The sequence below is a fragment of the Puntigrus tetrazona genome, chromosome 9 (assembly GCF_018831695.1).
Source record: "Puntigrus tetrazona isolate hp1 chromosome 9, ASM1883169v1, whole genome shotgun sequence".
Taxonomy (NCBI): domain Eukaryota; kingdom Metazoa; phylum Chordata; class Actinopteri; order Cypriniformes; family Cyprinidae; genus Puntigrus; species Puntigrus tetrazona.
In genome coordinates, this window is record NC_056707.1 from 14,149,543 (window position 1) to 14,173,045 (window position 23,503).

The window sequence follows — 23,503 nt, forward strand, 5'->3', positions numbered from 1 at the left end:
CTCAAACTCACCGGGCAGACTGTTATCACAATTTGCAAATTTAACTAATATTGTATGAAGTTCAACTTGCCTTTTGTTTCGAAAGCCTTGACTTCTTACCCGGATCACAAATTTATGGCATCCCTAGATTTCTGACAATATAAAATCAAGTAACAAAATGTCCTGATTACTGTAATAAAGTTGAAAAACAAAACAAAATAAAATAATAAATCTATAAACATTAACACATTACAAATTACTTTAGCATGTGCGAGAAAAATACATTGTCAATAAATCAATAACCCCAAAATTTTACCATATTCATGTGGGATATAAACCCAGTGTTGTTGAACTTGGTGATGTTCGTGCAGTCCGGTCGCTACATGTCATTACACAAATAAATTTTGACTCACTCCTCCAAAGTCGATCAATAATACTGAAATCTGGTGAATGTGAAGTCCTTGATGTTCAACTTCACTCATGTTCATCAAACCACTCTGTCACCAGTTTTGCTGTGTGTATTGGTGCATTATAATCCTAAGACACAGCATCACTTTCAGGGTACAATGTTTGAACCACCACCGCAGTGTGCATGGTCCTCCAGAATGCTGATACACAGTAAAGACTTCCTGTCCTGGTTACAGATACGCCAGCAAGACACGCACCCACAATTTGTCCTTTTTAGAACTCTGATATGTCTCACATTATGCTTTGAGTATTGCAATATTTTATTTATATCAGTGCTATTGCTCTGCTAATGCAATCTTCTCTCTGTTACTGGTGGATGTGCAATCATGAAGTTTGGCCACCAGGCTGTAGAAATAAAGCCATGAATCCTCCAACACTATATTGGCCAGTGTTTCCAACCCCTGTGTGTGTGTGTATGTATTATATATATATCGCCTGGTACAGCGCAGCCGGAATCCCACACTGGAGGCAGGCCTGGGGTTGGGGCTTGCATGTGAGCTCCTGTTAGCAGTGACTTACCTCACAGGGCCCGACCTTACCCCACATGTGTTGAAGTTCACCCTGGTGAATGAGAGGGTCGTTTCCCTGCACCTTCGGGGCGGGTAAAGTTCTCTTACTGTTGTTTGTGCGTACAGGCCAAATGGCAGTACAGAGAACCCAGCCTTCTTGGGATCGCTGGGAGGGTTGCTGGAAGGTGCTCCAAACAGGGACTCCATTATTCCACTGGGGGACTTCATCGCTCATGTGGGCAATGCTTGTGACACTTGGAGGGTCATGACTGGGAAGAAAGCCTCTCCGATCAGAACCCGAGTGGTGTTCTGTTGTTGGACTTCTGTACTAGTCCGAACAGTTTGTTCATAATGAACACCATGTTCAAGCATAAGGGTGTCCATCAGCCCATGTGGCACCAGGACACCCTAGTGATCGAGCTTTTGGTTGAGTGGAAAACCACTCACCAATCTTGAGTCCCACAGAGTGACTACACTGGAAGATAAGAGAGGACCAGGCCTGGACTTTATTTGTGTTTTGTGTGTGGCCGTCATCCATGAGAGGCTACTGCTTTGCTTTTGTGTTGGTTTATTTTATAATCAAAGTACTTAAATATTTGCCGGTTCCCGCGTCCTTCTTTCCATTCTATTAACTTTGTTATAGATATGTCTGTGGAATGCTTGTAGTGTCTAAAAACTTAGTAATATCACATTAGAAGGAGGGATATGGCTTTATATTAGCACTATATGCATAATATTGCATTTATGCAACAGTTTAACATGACAAATGTGTACATAAACAAGAAATAACAACTCCCTTAACTCCCTTGGATGGATGATATCACAGGCCAGACCAGCATACTTTTTTTTTTTTACGATCAATGCGAAAGGCAGACAAATATGTGTTATACATTGTGCAAATCTGTTAGGTGTCTACTTTAAAAAAAATAAATAAAACAGATGAGCCCAAACCATGACTACTTATTTTGAAAAAGTTACTTTAGAACTATCAGCAAAGAAACACTGAGTTGCTTAATAGAAGTTAAAGCTTATTGTATTACGAGAGAGATTGAGTGTGACCACTTAAATCTGATACAGCATTCATTTTAAACTCTGTCTTTGAAATACTATTATTATTATTGTGACTGTCATTTACATAAACTTAACTTACATAAGCCTATAACTGGACACAACAAAAGAGCCAAGAAACAACTTAAAGTCAACCCTTAAAAACAGAACATGAAATTTTACAGCCAGACATAAAAAAAAAATCTTTATAATATTCTATAATATACACAAACAAACAAACAAAAACAATACAATTATATGGCTATGAGGTCATTTGAAAGTACTCTTTTGTGTTTTAACAGTACCAGATTCTTTCAAACTAAACTTAAGACTCATGAAAAAAGTCATTATGAACATCTAGATGCTAGGCTTTAGCTAGAATAAGTTCTTTTCTATTTTGCACAGTCAGGAATTGACTAACAATAGAGGTCCTGTAGTCTTTAGTCTTGGTCTAGTATAAAAGCACAGGTGACAGCAGTCAGTCAACAAGCAGAATAAGCTTCAGCTTCTCCTTTGTGGAACTACTGAGAATCTGCCAGTGCAACCATGATGGGCAAGGTAAAACTAATTCCAGCATATCAACACAGTCCAAATTATTTGATATTTTACTTTAACTTGCTAAAATATTAACTAATGTTTCAGGTGATCTTCTACGAGGACAGGAACTTCCAGGGTCGCTCTTATGAGTGTATGGGTGACTGTGGAGACTTCTCCTCCTACATGAGTCGCTGTCACTCTTGTAGAGTTGAGAGCGGATGCTGGATGATGTACGATAATCCCAACTACATGGGAAACCAGTATTTCTTCAGAAGGGGAGACTATGCTGATTATATGTCTATGTTTGGAATGAACAACTGCATCAGATCCTGCCGTATGATTCCTATGGTGAGTTCAATTATCACTGTACTGTTTATTTTGCAATGTCAACGACAAATGTGAATCTTATTTCATTGTGCCATATATTATTTTAACATTTTCTGTTGGTTCTGCTTGAGAAACTTGAAAATAATGCACTTTTCTTCCACTACAGCACAGGGGATCCTACAGAATGAGAATCTACGAGAGGGATAACTTCATGGGTCAGATGTACGAGATGATGGATGACTGTGACAGCATCATGGACCGTTACCGCATGTCTCACTGCCAGTCCTGTCATGTGATGGACGGCCACTGGCTCTTCTATGAGCAGCCCCACTACAGAGGCAGGATGTGGTACTTCAGGCCTGGAGAGTACAGGAACTTCAGCAATTTTGGAGGCATGAGATTCATGAGCATGAGGCGTATCATGGACTCCTGGTACTAGTTTTCTAGCACTTCTTAAATTGTTAATACAATAATTCCTCAATAAAATAATTTCTCTACAACACAATGTGCCTGCAAAATCATTATTGCCACTAATATTTGCACATCTAATCAATGACAAGAAAACAACAACAATGATTTACAGATTAAACATTAGGCTTATGAGACTATGCTCAAAGAAATAATAAAAATGATGGGTTGTTTTTTAACCAAAATTCTGGGTTAAGCCTGTTGGGTCATTTTATTGGGTTACTTTAAATATTTTTACCCAGGTGACGGTTAACTTTTTCACTATAAATATAAATGATGAACACTTATACACACCTACCCAGCACAGTGAGTGTAAACCAATGTTGGGTAGACTGTGCCAAACCAGTTAAAATATTGTAAATAATATATCATTTTGTGTTCTGAAAACCTGAGAGAAAACTTCCTGAAAAGTTTGTATTGCATTGTGCTTCTGTTAAATTATTACGGTATAAATATGAACACATCCGTAGTCTCAAATTTTTCCTTTTTTTGTTTAAGTGTACATCACAGCTAACCTCTGCTTTGAATGCTAGCCTCATACCAAGTCTACATTTAGAGTCTATCCAATGAGTAGATGGCAAATCCAATGAGAACATGGCAAATCACGATCTTGTGACTTGTGTGGTAATTCTGCTTTATTACCATAATTAATGGATGTCTGAAATATTCAAATAAACAGAAGCCTAAAAAAGACCCAGTCCATATCTGAACTATGACATGACAATTGGCCCAAAGCCCGACCGTAGAGGCGTAAAGAAGTTGGTGGCCATCAAAATGCAGGACTCTACAGCACAGAACATTATTTAGAGTCCCAGCCTCAGAGGAAACAAGGGAACAATACATTTATTTACTTATTTACTGCATATTGCTGCTGCCACATAGCTCTAATATAAACATGCGATTTCCTTCTCAGCTCTTTACCTACACCGATATAACAGACATATAACAGTTTTTGTTTTTGTTGTGTTTTTAACGTCGACTTAGAACTTAGTTTAGTACTCATATGCCATTGTGACAGGCGCTTTCTCTATGTGTGCTTCAGAAAACCTTATTTCAGAACTAATTTGGTGTAAAATGCATGATTTCAGCACAATGAACATGTTAATAAGAACTAAAACAGATGTTTTTAACAGGAATATGTTGTATTGGGGCAGATCTATTCTGGAAAAGGGGGCAGGGAGCAGAACCTCATTTGCATTTAAAGAGACATGCATGAAAACAACCTATTACTGCTTCCACTCAAAATAGGCATTTTCAAAATTATATAATAAATTATATGTGGGGTATTTTCAGCTAAAACTTCACAGACCAGTTCAGGAGACACTAATATTATGTGTTGTATATATATTAAAAAAACACATTCCTTTAAACCAGGGGTGGGGAACGTTGATCCTGAAGGGCCGGTGCGGAATTGATTATATACTCTGCAGGAGAGTGGCCCTCCAAGATCAATGTTCCCCACCACTGCTATAAACAAATGTATGTAAAATGTAAAAAATGTATGTACAGTTCACTGACTTGACACATCAGCATTACAAAAGTAACTCTGTAATGTCATTTTTTACATATCTCATATATCAATGTATTAACCATGTATATCAGTAATCATGTACCGTGTGCCAATAATTATATTTATTTTTTCCTTTGCCATGTTTTTCCTTCCCATGGTTCAGCTGTTTAATAAACTATGATTTTAATTAATACTTCTACAAGTTTCTTGAGTGTTAGTTCATTTAAGAAGCTTCACTATATTTAAAATCAGTAGCAACAACATATTATAATAAAGGTCTACCACTGAAAACTATTTAAATATCATTGGCATCAGTAAGGTTTTTTTATAGCTGCAAATCCTAAGAACGTTTCATCATGCCAAAGAGGCATGGTGAGGGTCAAGGTCAAGGTAAGAACTAGTATGAGCCCAAAGGCTGGATTTAATGTGCTTACTAATACAGTCATTTTGTAATTACACTCAATTTCATTTAATTTTCACATAAGCATAAATCAAGAGAGTGTCATTGTTTGCCTCCAGATTTATTTACAGCTCAGAAAGCAAATGCAGAAAAAACAAGCAATTTGGCAGCTAGTCAAACCATTAGCTAAATGATTCAGGTACACCAAACAACACTACTCACTAATGAAACACTAACACTAATGAAAATGTAGATTACACACAAGAACTAATAAAATCTAAATAAGACCTATAGGATAATAGGAAACAGGTGAACTTGCAACAGTCACAAAGAGTATATAACAAGAACTTTATAACAAGAAGTTTGGATTTAAGTCCAAAAGGAACATAATAAATTGGGTCTTAAATTAAACAAAAAAGTATCCAATGAAATTACAGTTGGACTAATTGATCAATCATGTGCAAGTCTTGTATAGTACTACTTTAACATAGTGGGCAATCAGAAAATAGCTGCCCATAAGCATCATTCTGAAAAATACTATTAAGTACAAAAAAAACAAATAAAAACGAAAAAGCTAAAACAACAGAATACACTCTTATGGACACTCTTTCTGGTTTTTCTTTATTTCTTCATTTTAGCAAATAGAAACTTAAGAAATTCTACACTCCTGAAAATGTGAGGACAAAAATCTACATACTATGCAACAGCTATAATGGCCTCTATTCTAACTTGCACAGTCAGGAATTGACTAACAATAGAGGCTGTGTAGTCTTTAGTCTTGGACTAGTATAAAGGTAGGGGTGACAGCAGTCGTTCAACAAGCAGAATCAGCTTCAGCTTCTCATTTGTGGAACTACTGAGGATCAACCAGCGCAACCATGAGGGTAAACTACATATTCCAGGCTTCTATTCTATAGTTTAATTTAATTTACCTGAATGTGGTATTTACTACAACTAAGAGAATATCTTTTGAATTTTCAGGTCACCTTTTACGAGGAAAGAAATTTCCAGGGTCGCTCCTATGACTGTACCGGAGACTGTGCCGATTTCTCCTCCTACATGAGCCGTTGTCACTCATGCAGAGTGCACAGCGGATGCTGGATGATGTATGATCAACCTAACTACATGGGAAACCAGTATTTCTTCAGAAGGGGAGAATATTCTGATTATATGTCTATGTTTGGAATGAGCAACTGCATCAGATCCTGCCGTATGATCCCTATGGTGAGTTCCATGAACCTGCTGACATATTTATATAAATTGAAAGTAGACAGCAACTTTTTTATCCATTTACTTTGAAATCTTTCAGCATGAAAAGCAACATAGATCCTTTTAGTATGATGATCTGTGAGATAAAGAACTAGACTGTTAAAAATATATTGTTACATGTGTTAATTATTCTTCCTAATTAATTTATAAATAACTGACTTCCCTTCCACTACAGCACAGGGGATCCTACAGAATGAGGATCTACGAGAGGGAGAACTTCATGGGTCAGATGTACGAGATGATGGATGACTGTGACAGCATCATGGACCGTTACCACATGTCTCACTGCCAGTCCTGTCATGTGATGGACGGCCACTGGCTCATGTATGAGCAGGCCCACTACAGAGGCAGAATGTGGTACTTTGGCCCTGGAGAGTACAGGAACTTCAGCAACTTTGGAGGCATGAGATTCATGAGCATGAGGCGTATCATGGACTCTTGGTACTAGAGTTTCAATAAAATAATTTCTGTACAACACTAAACCTTGTGCCTGCTAAATCATTATATCCACTAATATTTGTCTAAACAAACATTAAACTAATGAATTAAACAAATTTACTATTAAATAAAAGTAGGCTTATGACACTAGAACAGTGGAGTCTTTTACAGCCAAGTCTAAATGAGGATGGGTAAATATTTTGAATAGATGAAAAATCATTTTAAACTGGCATTAAAAAAACAACTTAAAAAACACACCTAAAACAAGTAATTCTTGCTATCTAGAAAAATCTAGGTACAGTTGGAAAACTTTGCACCCTGACTCCCCAGCATTCAATATTATCTATATAATCTAATTTCTCACATATATCACATATATATCATAATAAGCTTGTGTAACAAATCACAATCATCTATTCCATTGTTGTGGCATGTTTGTCCTTCCCATGATTTAGTGAGAAAGTAATCAAGTTGACATTTATTTAACATTGTAATCCATCAAGTCACAACAGAAAGCAGTGGGTCCTGCACTGGCCATGGTAGATCACTTTAGGTCCAGTGTACAAACAGAATTAACTGCAGGGTGCTGAATAAAAAAAGGTTTCTGTGCAGTAAAATTTCAACATGATACGACATGACGACATTTGCTCTCAATCAACTTCTGGGCCAAATCCTGACTGATAATCACTTCTTGGAGTTTGTCATAATTAGTGGGTTTTTGTTTGTCCACAAGTTCTCAATAGGATTAAGATCTGGGAAGTTTCCAGGCCATGGACCCAGAATTTCAAGGTCTTGGTCCCCGAGCCACTTAGTTATCACTTTTGCCTTATGGCACGGTGCTCCATCGTGCTGGAAAATGCATTGTTCTTCACCAAACTGTTGTTGGATTGTTGGAAGAAGTTGCTGTTGGAGGGTGTTTTGGTACCATTCTTTATTCATGGCTGTGTTTTTGGGCAAAATTGTGAGTGAGCCCACTCCCTTGGATGAGAAGCAACCCCACACATGAATGGTCTCAGGATGCTTTACTGTTGGCATGACACAGGACTGATGGTAGCACTCACCTTTTCTTCTCTGGACAAGTCTTTTTCCAGATGCCCCAAACAATTGGAAAGGGGCTTCATCTGAGAATATGACTTTATCCCAATCATCAGCAGTCCATTCACCATACCTTTTGCAGAAGATCAATCTGTCTCTGATGTTTTTTTGTTTTTTTTTCTCACTGTGCGTGCAGATGCGCTCACACCTGCCTGCTGCCATTCCTGAGCAAGCTCAGCACTGGTGGCACTCCGATCCTGCAGCTGAATCTTCTTTAGGAAACGATCCTGGCACTTGCTGGACTTTCTTGGATGCCCTGAAGCCTTCTTAACTAGAATTGAACCTCTTTGAACCTTGAAGTTCTTGATGATCCTATAAATTGTTGATTTAGGTGCAATCTTAGTAGCCACAATATCCTTGCCTGTGAAGCCATTTTTATGCAACGCAATGATGGCTGCACGCGTTTCTTTGCAGGTCACCATGGTTAACAACGGAAGAACAATGTTTACAATGTTAGCACAGTTTATGTATATTCATCCAGAAATTTAGTCCAAATCTAAACACACATATCCAATTCCCCACAGACCTCCTAATGCAAATCAATCTTCAGCTGCTTCACTATTTGGCTAATTACTCGAGCGCTCTCTTACATTAATTCATTCAAAATACAATCTTACAGAGCTACTTTTCAAAATAATTTTGCAAGCTGTAAAATAACAGTTGAAAATTACCATTATTTTCCAGTCTTCATCCGTTCAGTCAGATTTTGTGCTGCAAAACATCCATGATAACAGTTGTCCATGCTGGGAAATAATATCAGCCACTCGATGTAAATTATATATCCATTCAGAACCTGAGTGTCTACCATGTACATATAAAGCAATCACTTGGGAATAATGTAAATATCTATATCGAATACCAGTCATGTCTGAAGTTAATGTAAATAGCGGGCCAAAAAATTGGATATGGTCAAAAGTTTGAATCTGTACAATAAGACTTGCATTGTAAATGCAGCCTAAATAAAAACTGAATAAAAAAAATAGCTGTGGTAATGCACAATGAGACCGTCTCGGTTACGTATGTAACCCTCGTTCCCTGAAGAAGGGAACGGAGACGTCACGTCGGATGACCGACGAATTGGGATCTCGCTTCGAGAGACCAATCTACTTCGAGTGTATCTAAACAAGCCAATTGAAGATTGGCATGCACTAATCGCATCCAGCTGCCGCTGATCACAGCGCGTGTATAAATAAGCAGCGGGTGCAGCGCATATTCAGGTTTTCGCTGAGGAGCCGAGCTAGTGACCCGGCCCCTTCAGCAGAGGTGCAGCACCGTGGCGACGGGACGTGACATCTCCGTTCCCTTCTTCAGGGAACGAGGGTTACATACGTAACCGAGACGTTCCCTTTCAGTCGGTCACTCCGAGTCATGTCGGATGACCGACGAATTGGGATCCCTACCAAAACACCATGGACGCTGCCTCTTCCAGTGTCCTGTGGGAGCCCACAAGCCCCCTCAGTCTATCGGCGTAGGCCGGGGCTCAACCACAAGAAGCCAGCTACTTTTGTAACACTACCCATTCGTAAGACTGGAACACTGGGAAACGTCCCCGTTCTAGTGAACAGGGACGTCACGGAAGTCCAGCCTTCCCGTGGGAGGTCTCGGAGCGAATACGCATATGGACAGTATTTCAGTTTGCATATGGAAAATTGGAGGTGATTGAACCCTCTTAGACGGGCAGAAGGTCTGCCGGGGAAACACGGGGCTCTAAGGCTATGCCGTGGAAATACACACATAAAGTCCTCTTGGGGTACTTTACATGGCTCCCAGCCCTCACCGGTTCTCACGGATTCATCGAGAGGGCCTGGCGCCGGACGCTCCGCAACATCTGGCTGCCGAGGAGAATGGAGGAGCTCGACAGGGTCTACTGTATGGACGCTCTGGAGGCGGTTAACAGGCCGACCCGAAACCGGGCCTCTCAGTGCTTCTACCCATTTGAGGTGAGAACACAGGAGGATACCGGTTCCACACGTAGGCTATAGAATCTAGCAATCGTGTTGGGGGTCGCCCAGCCCGCAGCTCTACAATCTGTCAGCGAGGTGCCACGAGCCACACCCCCAGGGCGATGCAACACTTGCTGAGTGTGCCCGCAACCTGATGGGGGGGGGCAGGGCATACCCTGTGCTTGGTAGGCTAGGGTAATGGCGTCCACTATCCAGTGAGCCATCCTCTGCTTGGAGGCGGCACTCCCCTTCTGCCGGCCTCTGTGACAAACGAGAGCTGGACTGAGGTCCTGAAGCTTTGTGTCCGGTCAACGTAGCATCTTAGTGCTCGGACGGGACAAGCAACGTCAGGGCTGGGTCTGCCTCCTCCAGGGGCAGCGCTTGAAGGTTCACCACCTGGTCTCTGAAGGGGGTAGTGGGAACCTTGGGCACGTAGCCGGGCCGTGGCCTCAGTGTTACCTGGGAATCCATGAGCCCAAACTGTAGGCATGAATCGTCGACCGAAAAAGCCTGCAGGTCCCCTACCCTCTTGATGGAGGCCAATGCGAGCAGGAGCAATGTCTTCATAGATAAAAGAACTTTAGCACAACTGCTGGCAAGGGTTCAACGGAGCCTACTGCAGTGCTGTCAGCACTACAGACAGGTCCCAAGAGGGTACTGTTGGGAGCCGTGGAGGATTCAACCTCCTGGCTTCCCTCAGTAACCTGATAATCCGGCCATGCTTACCCACAGACCTCCCATCTATGGGGTCATGATTTGCAGCGATTGCAGCCACGTAGACTTTAAGGGTGGAGGGAGACAGCCTTCGCCTCCAACCCTTGCTGCAAGAAGATAAGCACGACTGATAGGGCAATTCCGGGGGTCTTCACCCTGAGAAGAACACCACTCGATGAACAGGCTCTACTTCAAGGCATAGGCCTGTCTCGTAGACGGCACTCTAGCCGAAGAAATGGTGTCGACTACCCCTTGAGGTAGGTCACCTAGAGCCTCCACATCCCATCCAGGGACCAGACATGGAGTTTCCAGAGGTCTGGACGCGGGTGCCAAGGGGTGCCCCGTCTCTGAGTCAGAAGATCCTTCCTCAGAGGGATCGGCCAAGGAGGGGCTGTCGCGAGGTGCACAAGTTCTGGGAACCAAGTCTTCACCAGTAGGGTGCTACTAGCAAGACCTGCTCCTTGTCCTCCCTGACCTTGCACAGTGTCTGTGCAAGAAGGCTCACTGGGGAAATACATACTTGCAAAGGCCCCGCAGCCAGCTGTGTGCCAGTGGGCAATGGGAAGTCTCTGGAGAGGCAAACAGGTCTACCTGAGTGGCTCGGAAACATTCCCAATCAACTGAACCGCCCGGGGATGGAGTCTCCATTCTCCGGGTAGTGCAGCTCGCGACAGCTCGTCGGCTGCCTGGTTGCACACTCCTGGAATGTGAATGGCGAGAAAGCCTCAGAACTTCCGACTCCATAGGAGGAGGAGGTGGTGGGCTAGTTGCGACATACGACGGGAGCGTAGACCACCTTGTTGGTTGATGTACGCAACGGTCAGTATGTTGTCTGTGCGGACTAGTACATGCTGGCCTCGAAGGCAGTTCTCGAGACTGCCTAGGGCGAGATGTACTGCCAGCAACTTTAGGCAGTTGATGTGCCATTGCAGTTGAGGGCCCGTCCAAACCCCTGACACTGCATGCCCATTGTACGTGGCCCCTCAGCCGGTGGTGGAGGCATCCGTGAACCCACAGCATACCTGGAGACCTTCTCCAGGGGCACTCCGGCCCGAAGGAATGAGAGGTCTGACCACGGGGTGAAGGTTTGGCGGCAGGCCGGTGTTATTTGAATCCGGTAAGTGCCACTTTGCCACGCCCACCTCGGGACTCGATCGTGTAGCCAATGTTGAAGCGGTTTCATATGGATTAGTCCCAGCGGCATCACTGTGGCCGCGGCTGCCATATGCCCCAGGAGCCTCTGAAAATATTTCAGTGGGACCGCCATCCTGCTCTTGAACATATTGAAGCAGTTCAACACCGAATTGGCACGCTCCTCTGTGAGGTGTGCCATCTGATCGATCGAATCCAGCTCCATCCCAAGAAAAAAGATCCTCTGCGTTGGACTGAGTTTGCTCTCCTCCTGGTTGACCTGAAACCCCAACTGGCTGAGGTGCTGTAGCACCAGATCCCTGTGGTCGCACAACTGAGCCCGGGACTGAGCCAGTCATCCAGTTGGTTGAGAATGCGAACGCCTTACTCTCTCAGTGGAGCAAGGGCTGCTTCCGCGACTTGCATGAAGACGCGTGGCGACAGGGAGAGCCCGAAGGGTAGGACTTGTACTGATATGCTCGACCTTCGAATGCGAACCTCAGGAATGGCCTGTGGCACGGAAGAATCGACACATGAAAGTACGTGCCCTTCAGGTCGATCGCTGCAACCAATCCTGGGGACGGACGCACTGAATAGGCGTTTCTGTGTCAACATTCAGGACTCAAAGATCCAAGATTGGTCATAACCCACCGCCTTTCTTGGGCACTATGAAGTAAGGGCTGTAAGCCCCGACCTCATATCGGCTGGAGGAAGCGGCTTTATCGTGCCTTCACTAGAAGGACAGCAATCTCCACCCACAAGACAGGGGCACACGCATTGTTCACTGACGTATAGCGGATTCCCACTGAACTTGGGGGGACGCCGGATGAACTGAATCATATAGCCGAAGTCGAAGGGTTCGCAGGAGCCACCGGGATAGCCTGGGAAGATTCAACCAGGCATCCAGAGACCGAACTAGCGGCTCGAGCGGAACCACCGACGTGCAGGCGAAGGGGCAGCGAGGGGGAGTGCAGGGACCCGGCTCGGGCGTCTCGTGGCCGGTCCGAAGCGGGGTCTGAGTGTGTGCAACTCTTACCTGCATCCCCGCAGAAGTGAGGAGGGAAGGCCGTTGGTTCGTCCTCCCTGTCTTCCCACTGCTGCATATTAGCCCAAGGAGAGCGCGAGTGGCGCGGAACTGGCCCGCTCAACTCCTCGCTCTCCCTGGGGACCCAGAGACAGAGGAAACCGCCCTTGTCGAGGTTTTAGGTAGCGGCAACATTCTCTGCCTGGCAGAGCAGCTCCCTCCATCCCCGGATCTGAGGGCCTCTTGCACCTGCGCTTTCCTCCAGGTTTGGCAGGAGCCTGGACAGGCTGGGTGGCTGCCCTGCTGCCAGCTCCACGGTGCTGCCTAGATGGGGGCTGCTGCGTTGGCTGCACGGGAGTGGTGGCGGCAGCAGGGGGCACCCTCGGCGACGAGCTGGCTGAGGTGGCTGGGTGAAGGCAGCAGCTGCACGCCGAGGCAGGATGTTTCTTATCTCAGTCTGCTTCTGGGCAGCGGAGAACTGCTGGGCAAAGTTCTCCACTGCGTCGCCGAAGTGCCTCGCGCATGTCGACCAGACACAGCCACAGATGGCGTTTCTGGACCACCGTAGTGGCCATCGCACAACCCAGAGACCGCGTTGTGACCTTCGTCGCTCGTGGCGCGAGGTCCATCACGATACAGAGTTCTTTCAGAACTTCCGGGTCATGACCACCCCTGTGCAGATCCTTCAGTGCCTTGGCCTGATGAACCTGCAACAACGCCAAAGCGTGTACTGCAGACGCAGCCTGTCCACAGGCCGCACAAGGCACTGCCGTTCAGAGCCGACGAGTACCTGCAGGCCCGGGAGGGAGCACAGGATCACCGCACTAAGCGGAAAGCGGCATTGGGACACAGCTGCATCCCAACTGACCGCTCCACTGGGGCGATCACCGTAACTCCTGGCTGTGCCGCTGTCAAGGGTGGTGAAGGAGGAGGAGCCACTGGGGCAGTTTCTGGCAGTGAAAGGTGCTTTCCACCTCCCAGTAAGCTCCTCATGCACTTCCGGGAAGAAAGGTACCAGGGTGGGGCCCTGAGAACCAGCGCGAGCCACCCTTAAATACCAATCGTCCAGCCTCGAGGGCCCGGGAAGCAGTGGAGGTTTCCACTTGATCTCGATCACCTCGGCGGCCTGGGCAAGCATAGCCACCATTTCTAGATCTGTATCCAGTACATTCAACGCCTGGTAGACGCAGAGCAACCGGATCTTCACTTCCAGAAATGTCTGGCTCCCCTTCCGATGCAGCGATTGACTTCTGATCATCAGGGGGAGCCCAAGAGGGTACAGCTGATACCCCACGTGAGGGTCCAGACTGCCCCTTTTGCAGCTCCACTGGTTGCAGAGTTTAAGCTTTGTGTCACAACGAAATGGAGCCCATCTGTCTGCAGCCAGAATGAGAACCACGTCGAGCAAACACAAGCTCCGCCTCCTTTTTTCAAGGCGACAGAGCCCGCCCATCACTCCGAGATGCCCATCTCCCCGCGAGGAAATGATTCATCCACAACCGCCACCTCAGCGTGCTAAGCCCAGGCACACGAGGCAACGATTGTGACCATCACCTAACACCAGGTAACAACCGCATCCAGAAACACACGGGTGTACGTAGTCTGAAGCAAGACCCACGCTATCTTCCAAGACACGTCGAGTTTGCCAGACGTAACGTCGTCTTTAAAAAGACGCACCCGCGAATGCTCTTTTAGTGCTGAGGCAACAGGGGATAGCCGTTTTGTGCACAAACAGGGGGGTAGTGCAGCCTGATTGTGGCAATCCACTCGACGCAGGAAAACGACCTCCGCTGAAACGCCGTACTCCAACACTCGTAGATCGTCTTTGGAGCAGAACAGTCACGCTTTCGGCTCCGAAGCGAAAAGCTGAATATGCGCTGCACCCGCTGCTTATTTATACACGCGCTGTGATCAGCGGCAGCTGGATGCGATTAGCGCATGCCAATCTTCAATTGGCTTGTTTAGATACACTCAAAGTAGATTGGTCTCTCGAAACGAGATCCCAATTCGTCGGTCATCCGACGTGACTCGGAGTGACCGACTGAAAGGGAACTATGATTACGCTTCTTCTGTATAAAATGAATAAGAATTGTACAGGTGGCCCCTGTACATTACTATATCTGAACTGTATTCAACCAAGAAAGATTACTTTTTTGCTCAATTAACAGTGTATTTACAGTTTTCATCAAAAAGAGGCTAACTGCTGAAAGCTAACTAACCAACCCTTAGAGAAACACCCAACGTGTCATAGAATGGGTGCTAACTGTTTAAATACTGTACAAATTTGAGGCTTAGTGCCACAAGGTTTTTAATCTCTAAGTGTTTAATAAACAGTGATTTAAATGCAATGGTCTAACTATTGACAATTGTCTTGTGCATTAATACACTTAATACTTACCCTTCATTATATTTAAAAGGATAGTTCACCCCAAAATGAAAATTCTGTCATAAATTGCTCACCCTCAGGTTTTTCCAAACCCACAAGACCTTTGTTCATCTACGGAAAACAAATTAAGACATTATTATGAAATCTGAGACCTCTTTGACCTTCCCATAGACAACAAAACAACTGTAATGTTCCCAGTTCCGGAAACGTAGAAAGGACATTGGTAAAACAGTCCATGTGACATCAGTGGCTTAACTGTGCGCAACAATAATACCAAAATTAATTCAGCAATAGCAGAGTTACAATCTCGTGCCATTTAAGAGAGTACAACAACGCATATACATGATTTTCCCAGAATGTAATCAATATCATCAGCATCAGCAAAATGCATACCTCCTGAACGTATGCAAAATTGAAGTTGAGCAAATAATGTCACAAGGACAGTTTTACGAATGTCCTAGCTACGTTTCTGGGACTGGGAACCTTGCAGTTGTGTTGCTGTCAATATAAGATCTGAGAACGCTCAGATTTCATCAAAAATGTCTTCATTTATTTTCCGTAGTTGCACGTTTGGTACGACATAAGGATAAATAATTAATGACAAATCCTGTTGAAAAAGACAGCATATTCTGGTAATGTACGTTTGAAAGAAGGGCTGCTTGTTTGAGCTGATTTAAGGACCAGCTTGAACCAGCAGCCATGCTTCAAAACATATCTAATCGGCATAAGCTTTTTTTTTCCAACAGGGTCATTTTCATTTTTAGGTGAACTAACCCTTTGAGAACAATAAATAGCAAAAGCGTATTATGACAGAAGATGTACCATTACAAATACTGAAATATAGCAGGCATCAGTAAGTTTCCTAAAGGATTTAACATTTATTCACATTAAGCTGTTCTTCAGTTACGATTCCTGAGAATCTTTCAGTATGCCACAGAGGAATGGTGAGGTTCCAAGCAAGTAGTATTTGAGCCCAAGTGCTGGATGTAATGTACTTTGAATTTATAATCCAGGACTGGAGAACAAAGAAACTCAAATGTACGTGCTACACAATAATGGTTAAATTGATAATCACAAAAACAATCACGATTATTTATTCATGATCACTGTCATTTTAATTCCATTTTCACATTAGCACAAATAAAGCGAATGCCATAGTTTGCATGCAGATCTATTCACAGCAAACAGAGCAAATGTGCAAAGGACAAAATTAATATTTTTGCAGAATGTATTGCTATAGAGACTGCTAAAGAGCAACTCGTGTTGATAGTGCATCTGCTCTTGTTCTGTAATGCATGGTAACCAGGTTGATAAAATGTATCAATTTAAGAGAAAAAACATGTTAAGAGGATAAATAACCAACAAGAAAATATCACAGACAGTTCCAGGAGCTAATTACTGCTACAAAAAGACATTAAGAAATTATTAGTATTAGAACATGCAACAGACACAAAAAGGCAACAAAAACTTCAAAGGTATACAAAGACCATAAGAATTAATCCAAAAGACAAAATAATAAAATGGGTCTCCAATGAAATTAGAGTTAAACTAAAATGGATCATTCATGGTCCAAGTATTCGTTGCACTAATTCAACTGAAGGTGAAAAGAGTACAGTTAAGGACAAACAAAAAATAATGAAAGAACACTCTGAAACAAAAATTGGTACTCTTTGGTTAGGTCTTTCCTTAGTGTTCTACATTCAAGTTCTTTTATTTAGCAAATAAAAACTTAAGAAATTCTAGATTCCTGAAAGTGTGATGACGAAAATCTACATACTATGCTTAAACTATAATGGCCTCTGTTCCAACTTGCACAGTCAGGAATTGACTAACAATAGAGGCTGTGTAGTCTTTAGTCTTGGACTAGTATAAAGGTAGGGGTGACAGCAGTCAGTCAACAAGCAGAATCAGCTTCAGCTTCTCATTTGTGGAACTACTGAGGATCAACCAGTGCAACCATGAAGGTAAACCGTGTTCTAGTGCCTATTCTATAGAGTGTAACTGATTTTAATCTGATATTTCTTACTTTAAAACAACTAAGAGATTAAATTTTGAATTTTCAGGTCACCTTTTATGAGGAAAGAAATTTCCAGGGTCGCTCTTATGACTGTATGGGCGACTGTGCCGATTTCTCCTCCTACATGAGCCGTTGTCACTCATGCAGAGTGCACAGCGGATGCTGGATGATGTACGATCATCCCAACTACATGGGAAACCAGTATTTCTTCAGGAGGGGAGACTATGCTGATTATATGTCTATGTTTGGAATGAACAACTGCATCAGATCCTGCCGTATGATCCCTATGGTGAGTTCCATGAACCTGCCGAAATATTTATTAATTGACGAGAGACATAGGTCCTAAATTTATTTTAACAATTTGCTTAGAAATCTTGAAAATAAACATAGATACTTTCAGAAAGACTGCTACTGAAGATATGGTTACATGTGATAATAATATTTCCTGAATAATTTAAAAATAACTGACTCCCACTGTTTCCCACTACAGCACAGGGGATCCTACAGAATGAGAATCTACGAGAGGGAGAACTTCATGGGTCAGATGTACGAGATGATGGATGACTGTGACAGCATCATGGACCGTTACCGCATGTCTCACTGCCAGTCCTGTCATGTGATGGACGGCCACTGGCTCTTCTATGAGCAGCCCCACTACAGAGGCAGGATGTGGTACTTCAGGCCTGGAGAGTACAGGAACTTCAGCAACTTTGGAGGCATGAGATTCATGAGCATGAGGCGTATCATGGATTCCTGGTACTAATGTTCAAATCTTTCAATAAATTAATTCCTCTATGACATAAATATGTGTCTAAATTATCATTATTGCTAATATTTGCACAGTACTGTAGTATTGTTATACTAATTCTTCACAACATTGGCACTGAACGCCGTTGCCGTTTTGCTTTGCACAGCAAATGTTATGTAGAATTAACACTTCATGTAATATGAAGCTTAAGAAAAGGAAAAGATTTTGAAAATAAGCAGCTCAAACACCTTTATATAAGAATCTATTTGCTCTGTTCTGTGTTCTTTCTGTCCTTCTCTTATTTGACCACTTCTAGCACAGGTGTTATGGTTAGCTTATAGAGTCATCCTTGCTATAACAAATGTAATTTTACTCATTAACATAAGCCAGGTTTCCATACATGGATGTTTTTGGAAAAAAAACGTTTAATACTTCAAAATGTTTAACAATATAGCTGATGGAAATTTATCATTTATCAATAATTTTTTTCTGTTTAAATTGAGATGTCAGTACTTTAAGTCCGTGTTTGTGGTGTTGCTCACCATAAAGCAGCTTCTTTGTATTTCCAAGGCAAATTTAGTCTATCATATAAGAAAAGATAAGAATATGAAAAGTTGTTTCACAAACAGTTTTTTTTCTTGATGCTCCTTTAGTAATGTTGAAAGTAGAAATTGAATACATGACCAAAAGTTGTCTGAAAAAGACCTGAAGCAGAAGGCCGAAGGCATGGTGAGGAGATGCAGTATCTCACTCCCTTCTAGGGAACTCTCACTGCATTCTCTAGTGGACGCTATGGGGAATAAAATGCATGCCTGTCCACCTGGTCATAAGACACAAAGGTAGATCTAAAAACCCTAGGAACGGGACAAGTCACCGAGCTAGAAAACAGCTATCCTCAGATAGCTATCCTCCAAAGATTGGCAAGAGCACAGAGAGTGGGCTACGTAAATAAAACCCTAAAAGAGGTAATAACACAATCTAACCATCCGACCTAGCCATAGAAGGTAGGCTGGAACACAGATGCTATTAGATCGCTATATTTCAGAGCAAAGCAAGCAAGCTGGAGCCCCAGCAAGCTGGAGCATAATTATCCACAGATAGCTATGCTCTGAGCAGGCTTGTCTGCTTAAAAAACCTTCCTGGTTAAAACCAACCTTCTAGAAGTCACCAACCGCTCTCTTGAGACCACTGCCTTGACAAAGTACACTGGAAGGCCAATCTAACTACAGATGCAACATCATGACCATTATGGCCACCAATGCTTTTAAGCATTGGCAGCAAAAATACTGCACAACACAACAGTTGCAACAAAACTGACTGAACACCCCCAAACCAATTAAAACAACCTGGGAGAAAAAACACAATAATATCCTTTTTATAGAGGCACAACCGAGTTTGATATAGCTCTGCCTGCAATCTACATTAAACAAGTAATTACCAATGACAGGACTGAACCATTACCACAAGTGCTGAGGGCATATTCTGAGGCTCAGTCAATCTTAACTGAGCCCCAGGTGCCTTAGACACACAAAGCCAAGTTTGTTTGACTAGTGTGATCACACCATACCATGATTAAAAAAATTACTTTTTGCTCCTGACTGAATAGCTTAGATAACTTAAGCTTGTAATGTAATTTAAATATTAACTTATTTTACATTTGATTACTTTAATAAAAAATGTATTATTATTTCTGTACCTGAATAGTGTTAGAACTAGAATGCCTGAAACCTGAATGTTGAATTTATTTGTACTATTGCTGGAAATTTGTCTTTTATGTATTTATTTTTTTAGAGCAACTAGCTCTATGCATTTCAGATGTGTCCACTAAATGTCTTTATTCAAAGCCTTTTCTGCGGCAAAAACATTTTAAACTAATTGGCAAAGCACACTGAAAACATTCTTGTTGAAAAAAAAAGGAAAATGGAAGAGTTGGACAGCATGATCTAGTCACGTGTAGAATGGAGAACACAGCTGACAATGTAAAAGGCCACTGCACTGTATTGCTAGGTCAGGTTTTCATATACAATAGGAAACACACAGTCTTTTAACTGGGACAGGTATATAAAGGTAGTCAAGAACAAAGAACTGTGCATTAAAACAATATCAATTTGTTGACAGACTGACATCATGGGCAGAGTGCGTTCATAAAATTTTGACTTACATCAATTGTTATATAACAACTTAAAAGCATAAATTATAATGTTGTCGAATTCCAAATATATATAAAAATTTTCCATCAAATACATCAGGATACATATAAATTAACAATATGTTTTTAATCATTCGCAGGTCATCTTCTACGAGGACAGGAACTTCCAGGGTCGCTCTTATGAGTGTATGAGCGACTGTGCCGATTTCTCCTCCTACATGAGCCGCTGTCACTCTTGTAGAGTTGAGAGTGGATGCTGGATGATGTATGATCGTCCCAACTACATGGGAAACCAGTATTTCTTCAGGAGGGGAGACTATGCTGATTATATGTCTATGTTTGGAATGAACAACTGCATCAGATCCTGCCGTATGATCCCTATGGTGAGTTCTGATTTTAAGAGCAATTTTAGCGCCATACATAGCTTTTATTTATTTATTTTTTTAAACATGCTTTTTCCTAAAAAACAAAACCAAATTATCTTTGAATAATATTTTTTTACAATAGACATCGCCACACTGTTTTAGATATGCACATTTTATATATAGTGATTGAGTTATATTGATTGAACTTTAATATAACTGACTTTTATTCATTTACAGCACAGGGGATCCTACAGAATGAGGATCTACGAGAGGGATAACTTCATGGGTCAGATGTACGAGCTGACTGATGACTGTGACAGCATCATGGACCGTTACCGCATGTCTCACTGCCAGTCCTGTCATGTGATGGACGGCCACTGGCTCTTCTATGAGCAGCCCCACTACAGAGGCAGGATGTGGTACTTCAGGCCTGGAGAGTACAGGAACTTCAGAAATTTTGGAGGCATGAGATTCATGAGCATGAGGCGTATCATGGACTCCTGGTACTAATATTTTAACACTCTAAAGAATTAATCTCCTATTAAAAATATTAAAATATGTGTCATGAAACAACCTTTAGTGTCATTAATATTTGTGCTCACATAAATGCCTCATGAGATAAACACAGCCTTGAAATAAAATAACATTTTATTAAACACTAAATAACTCAGAGGCAAGGTATGATTTACTTTAGATCTGGAAACTGTAGCAGTTTCAGGGATATGAGAATGAGTGTCATGAGACTTGCATGAGTATTACATAAATACCTGTATGTAAAAGGATCTGAATTAATCTGATGAATTCATTTCAACATCTTACAATATTAATTCAATTGTTGCATATTTTTCCACACAGCCATTATGGCTGTGACACTGATCTTGAGTGCTTGAAGGTCAGAGTATATCAGGTGACTTGATCTATTAAGAAAAAGGCTATTATAACAAGATTGTCTGTTCTCCAAAATTTAAAAACATTTAAAATCATTCTTGGATTCCCATGGTTGACTAATTACAGAAACATAATTTGATCATTGCATCACATAAACTGATTAAAGGTGCAATAATGTTTAACAGCAACAGTAATGTTTGACTGGCTCTTTGCCTCGTATTTGACTTCATACTGACATCTACAGGACAAACATGGCAGAAAATAGAAATGTTAGAACAAATTCAGTCTTTCTGTTATGTTTTCTGTGTAACTGACACAAATTAGTTAGATATTTGCACAAAAAGTCTTAAATGTCACATAAAAAAACAGAACAGTGACCTTCAAATTATTTTTAATTTAGTTTGCTTATAGTGACATCAAACAAATATTCCTACACATTTTATGATTTCAGAAATCAACATCAACTAAAAAAAAATAATAATAAATTAATAAACAAACAAAACTGAGCTCTTTCTCTAACTCTCTCAGATAGTTCTTGTGTTGTTATGGGGTCTTGAAAAGAGGAATTATATGGTGTGATGGCCATAGTCACTGTTTTGCCATACTCCTGCTGTTTGTCATATGCTCAGAGATGTGAAAACTGCAGAATGTTTTATTGATTCAGTAGGCATATACTTAGGTTTTGTAAAGCTTTTTGGTTTCGTTAAAAAAAAAAATAAGAAGAAAAATAAACCACTACTACTACTAAAAATAAACTACTACTTCAATTTTGGGTGAATTGTACTTTATTTTAGTACCACCTTCAAAAAAAATTAAAATTGCGCAATCTACATTTTAAAAATAAGAATCATTGATACGCCTCATGCTCATGAACCTCATGCCTCTAAAGTTGCTGAAGTTCCTGTACTCTCCAGGCCTGAAGTACCACATCCTGCCTTTGTAGTGGGGCTGCTCATAGAAGAGCCAGTGGCCGTCCATCACATGACAAGAATGGCAGCGAGACATGCGGTAACGGTCCATGATGCTGTCACAGTCATCCATCATCTCGTACATCTGACCCATGAAGTTCTCCCTCTCGTAGATCCTCATTCTGTAGGATCCCCTGTGCTGCAAATGTATGAATAGAAATGAGCAGTTCATGCTAAATTGTTATAAGAGCATTTAGTGAATAGCTAAAATGGGGAATAAGGTTGTATGCATTATTTCCTTACCATAGGGATCATTCTGCAAGATCTAATACAGTCATTCATGCCAAACATAGACATATAATCAGCATAGTCTCCCCTCCTGAAGAAATACTGGTTTCCCATGTAGTTGGGGCGATCATACATCATCCAGCATCCACTCTCTATTCTGCAAGAGTGACAGCGGCTCATGTAGGAGGAGAAGTCGGCACAGTCGCTCATACACTCATAAGAGCGACCCTGGAAGTTCCTGTCCTCATAAAAGATGATCTGTTTTGACACACAGCAGAAGTAATGAGACATTTAAAGGAGTGAATCAGCATCTTTAAGATGTAATATTGTTTTCATTTTTAATTTGCAGTGGTACTTACTCTGCCCATGATGGTAGTGACTGTTTTTTGGAGTACTGGTATGATAACTCTGTTTATGTTAACCCTTACATTTATACCTGCCCAAACCTAAAGAATATGTGCCTCCTATTGTGAAAACTCCTGACAAAGCAGCATGGTATAGAGAACCATTGAAAGCTGAATAGCTTTTGTAATATGTCAATATAACTGAGTCTCCAGTTTCCAGGTTTATCAGTCTTAAGTAGCCAGTTTGCATCTTGGTGCTTCTTTTGTGTTATAAAATGAACAACCAAGTGATTAATTAGCAGTCCAAAATTATTTGAGGAGGTCCTCTTCTTCCAGTCCATATATCCATATTAACTGCATGGATATAATGCTTATTAAATAACTGTTTTCACCTCGCCAGAGCTGCTAAATATGAATAAGGAAAAAAAAAAGTTTGTTAGTATGCCTAATATATATATTAGAGAAGAAGCGTTTTACTTAAAAATGACAAATATAGTGCTAATGTCTTCAAAGTCAAAATATATCAAACGTCTGCGCTGTGTTATTGTTTT

The 23,503-nt window shown here is 41.9% G+C and overlaps 5 protein-coding genes across 6 annotated transcripts; 4 read left to right on the forward strand and 1 right to left on the reverse strand.

The window, feature by feature from the left end:
* Positions 1–2,549: 2,549 nt before the first annotated feature.
* On the forward strand, positions 2,550–3,306 carry LOC122351865 (gamma-crystallin M2-like). The gene is made up of 3 exons (XM_043249232.1): positions 2,550–2,561; positions 2,646–2,888; positions 3,034–3,306. Exons 1-3 carry the CDS (start codon positions 2,550–2,552, stop codon positions 3,304–3,306), a joined length of 528 nt encoding a protein of 175 aa, XP_043105167.1.
* Positions 3,307–6,181: 2,875 nt separating this feature from the next.
* LOC122351492 (gamma-crystallin M2-like) lies at positions 6,182–6,962 on the forward strand. The gene is made up of 2 exons (XM_043248570.1): positions 6,182–6,469; positions 6,690–6,962. The coding sequence occupies exons 1-2, from the start codon at positions 6,182–6,184 to the stop codon at positions 6,960–6,962; spliced, it is 561 nt and encodes a 186-aa protein (XP_043104505.1).
* Positions 6,963–17,203: 10,241 nt separating this feature from the next.
* Positions 17,204–18,025, forward strand: LOC122351493 (gamma-crystallin M2-like). Its single transcript, XM_043248571.1, has 3 exons — positions 17,204–17,209; positions 17,300–17,551; positions 17,753–18,025. The coding sequence occupies exons 1-3, from the start codon at positions 17,204–17,206 to the stop codon at positions 18,023–18,025; spliced, it is 531 nt and encodes a 176-aa protein (XP_043104506.1).
* A 2,112-nt stretch (positions 18,026–20,137) lies between these two features.
* On the forward strand, positions 20,138–21,034 carry LOC122351862 (gamma-crystallin M2-like). The gene is made up of 3 exons (XM_043249227.1): positions 20,138–20,146; positions 20,300–20,542; positions 20,762–21,034. The coding sequence occupies exons 1-3, from the start codon at positions 20,138–20,140 to the stop codon at positions 21,032–21,034; spliced, it is 525 nt and encodes a 174-aa protein (XP_043105162.1).
* A 1,212-nt stretch (positions 21,035–22,246) lies between these two features.
* On the reverse strand, positions 22,247–22,976 carry LOC122352116 (gamma-crystallin M2-like). Of its 2 annotated transcripts, none has more exons than XM_043249650.1 (3): positions 22,968–22,976; positions 22,624–22,866; positions 22,247–22,519 (listed from the first exon to the last, which is right to left on the reverse strand). In XM_043249650.1, the coding sequence occupies exons 1-3, from the start codon at positions 22,974–22,976 to the stop codon at positions 22,247–22,249; spliced, it is 525 nt and encodes a 174-aa protein (XP_043105585.1). The 2 variants fall into 2 exon arrangements, with proteins under 2 accessions (XP_043105585.1, XP_043105584.1); XM_043249649.1 differs by having other exon boundaries at positions 22,956–22,976.
* Between the last annotated feature and the right edge of the window lie 527 nt (positions 22,977–23,503).

Bases quoted from the DNA above. Each gene is read 5' to 3' on its own strand.
- LOC122352116 (XM_043249649.1), bottom strand. From the start codon at position 22,976: ATGGGCAGAGTAAGTACCACT. The intron at 22,867-22,955 runs GCAAATTAAAAA...GTGTCAAAACAG, and splicing joins TGGGCAGAGTAAGTACCACT to ATCATCTTTTATGAGGACAG. The intron at 22,520-22,623 runs GTAAGGAAATAA...ATACATTTGCAG, and splicing joins CTTGCAGAATGATCCCTATG to CACAGGGGATCCTACAGAAT.
- LOC122351865 (XM_043249232.1), top strand. The intron at 2,889-3,033 runs GTGAGTTCAATT...CTTCCACTACAG, and splicing joins CCTGCCGTATGATTCCTATG to CACAGGGGATCCTACAGAAT.
- LOC122351493 (XM_043248571.1), top strand. The intron at 17,552-17,752 runs GTGAGTTCCATG...TTCCCACTACAG, and splicing joins CCTGCCGTATGATCCCTATG to CACAGGGGATCCTACAGAAT.
- LOC122351492 (XM_043248570.1), top strand. From the start codon at position 6,182: ATGTGGTATTTACTACAACTAAGAGAATATCTTTTGAATTTTCAGGTC. The intron at 6,470-6,689 runs GTGAGTTCCATG...CTTCCACTACAG, and splicing joins CCTGCCGTATGATCCCTATG to CACAGGGGATCCTACAGAAT.
- LOC122351862 (XM_043249227.1), top strand. The intron at 20,543-20,761 runs GTGAGTTCTGAT...ATTCATTTACAG, and splicing joins CCTGCCGTATGATCCCTATG to CACAGGGGATCCTACAGAAT.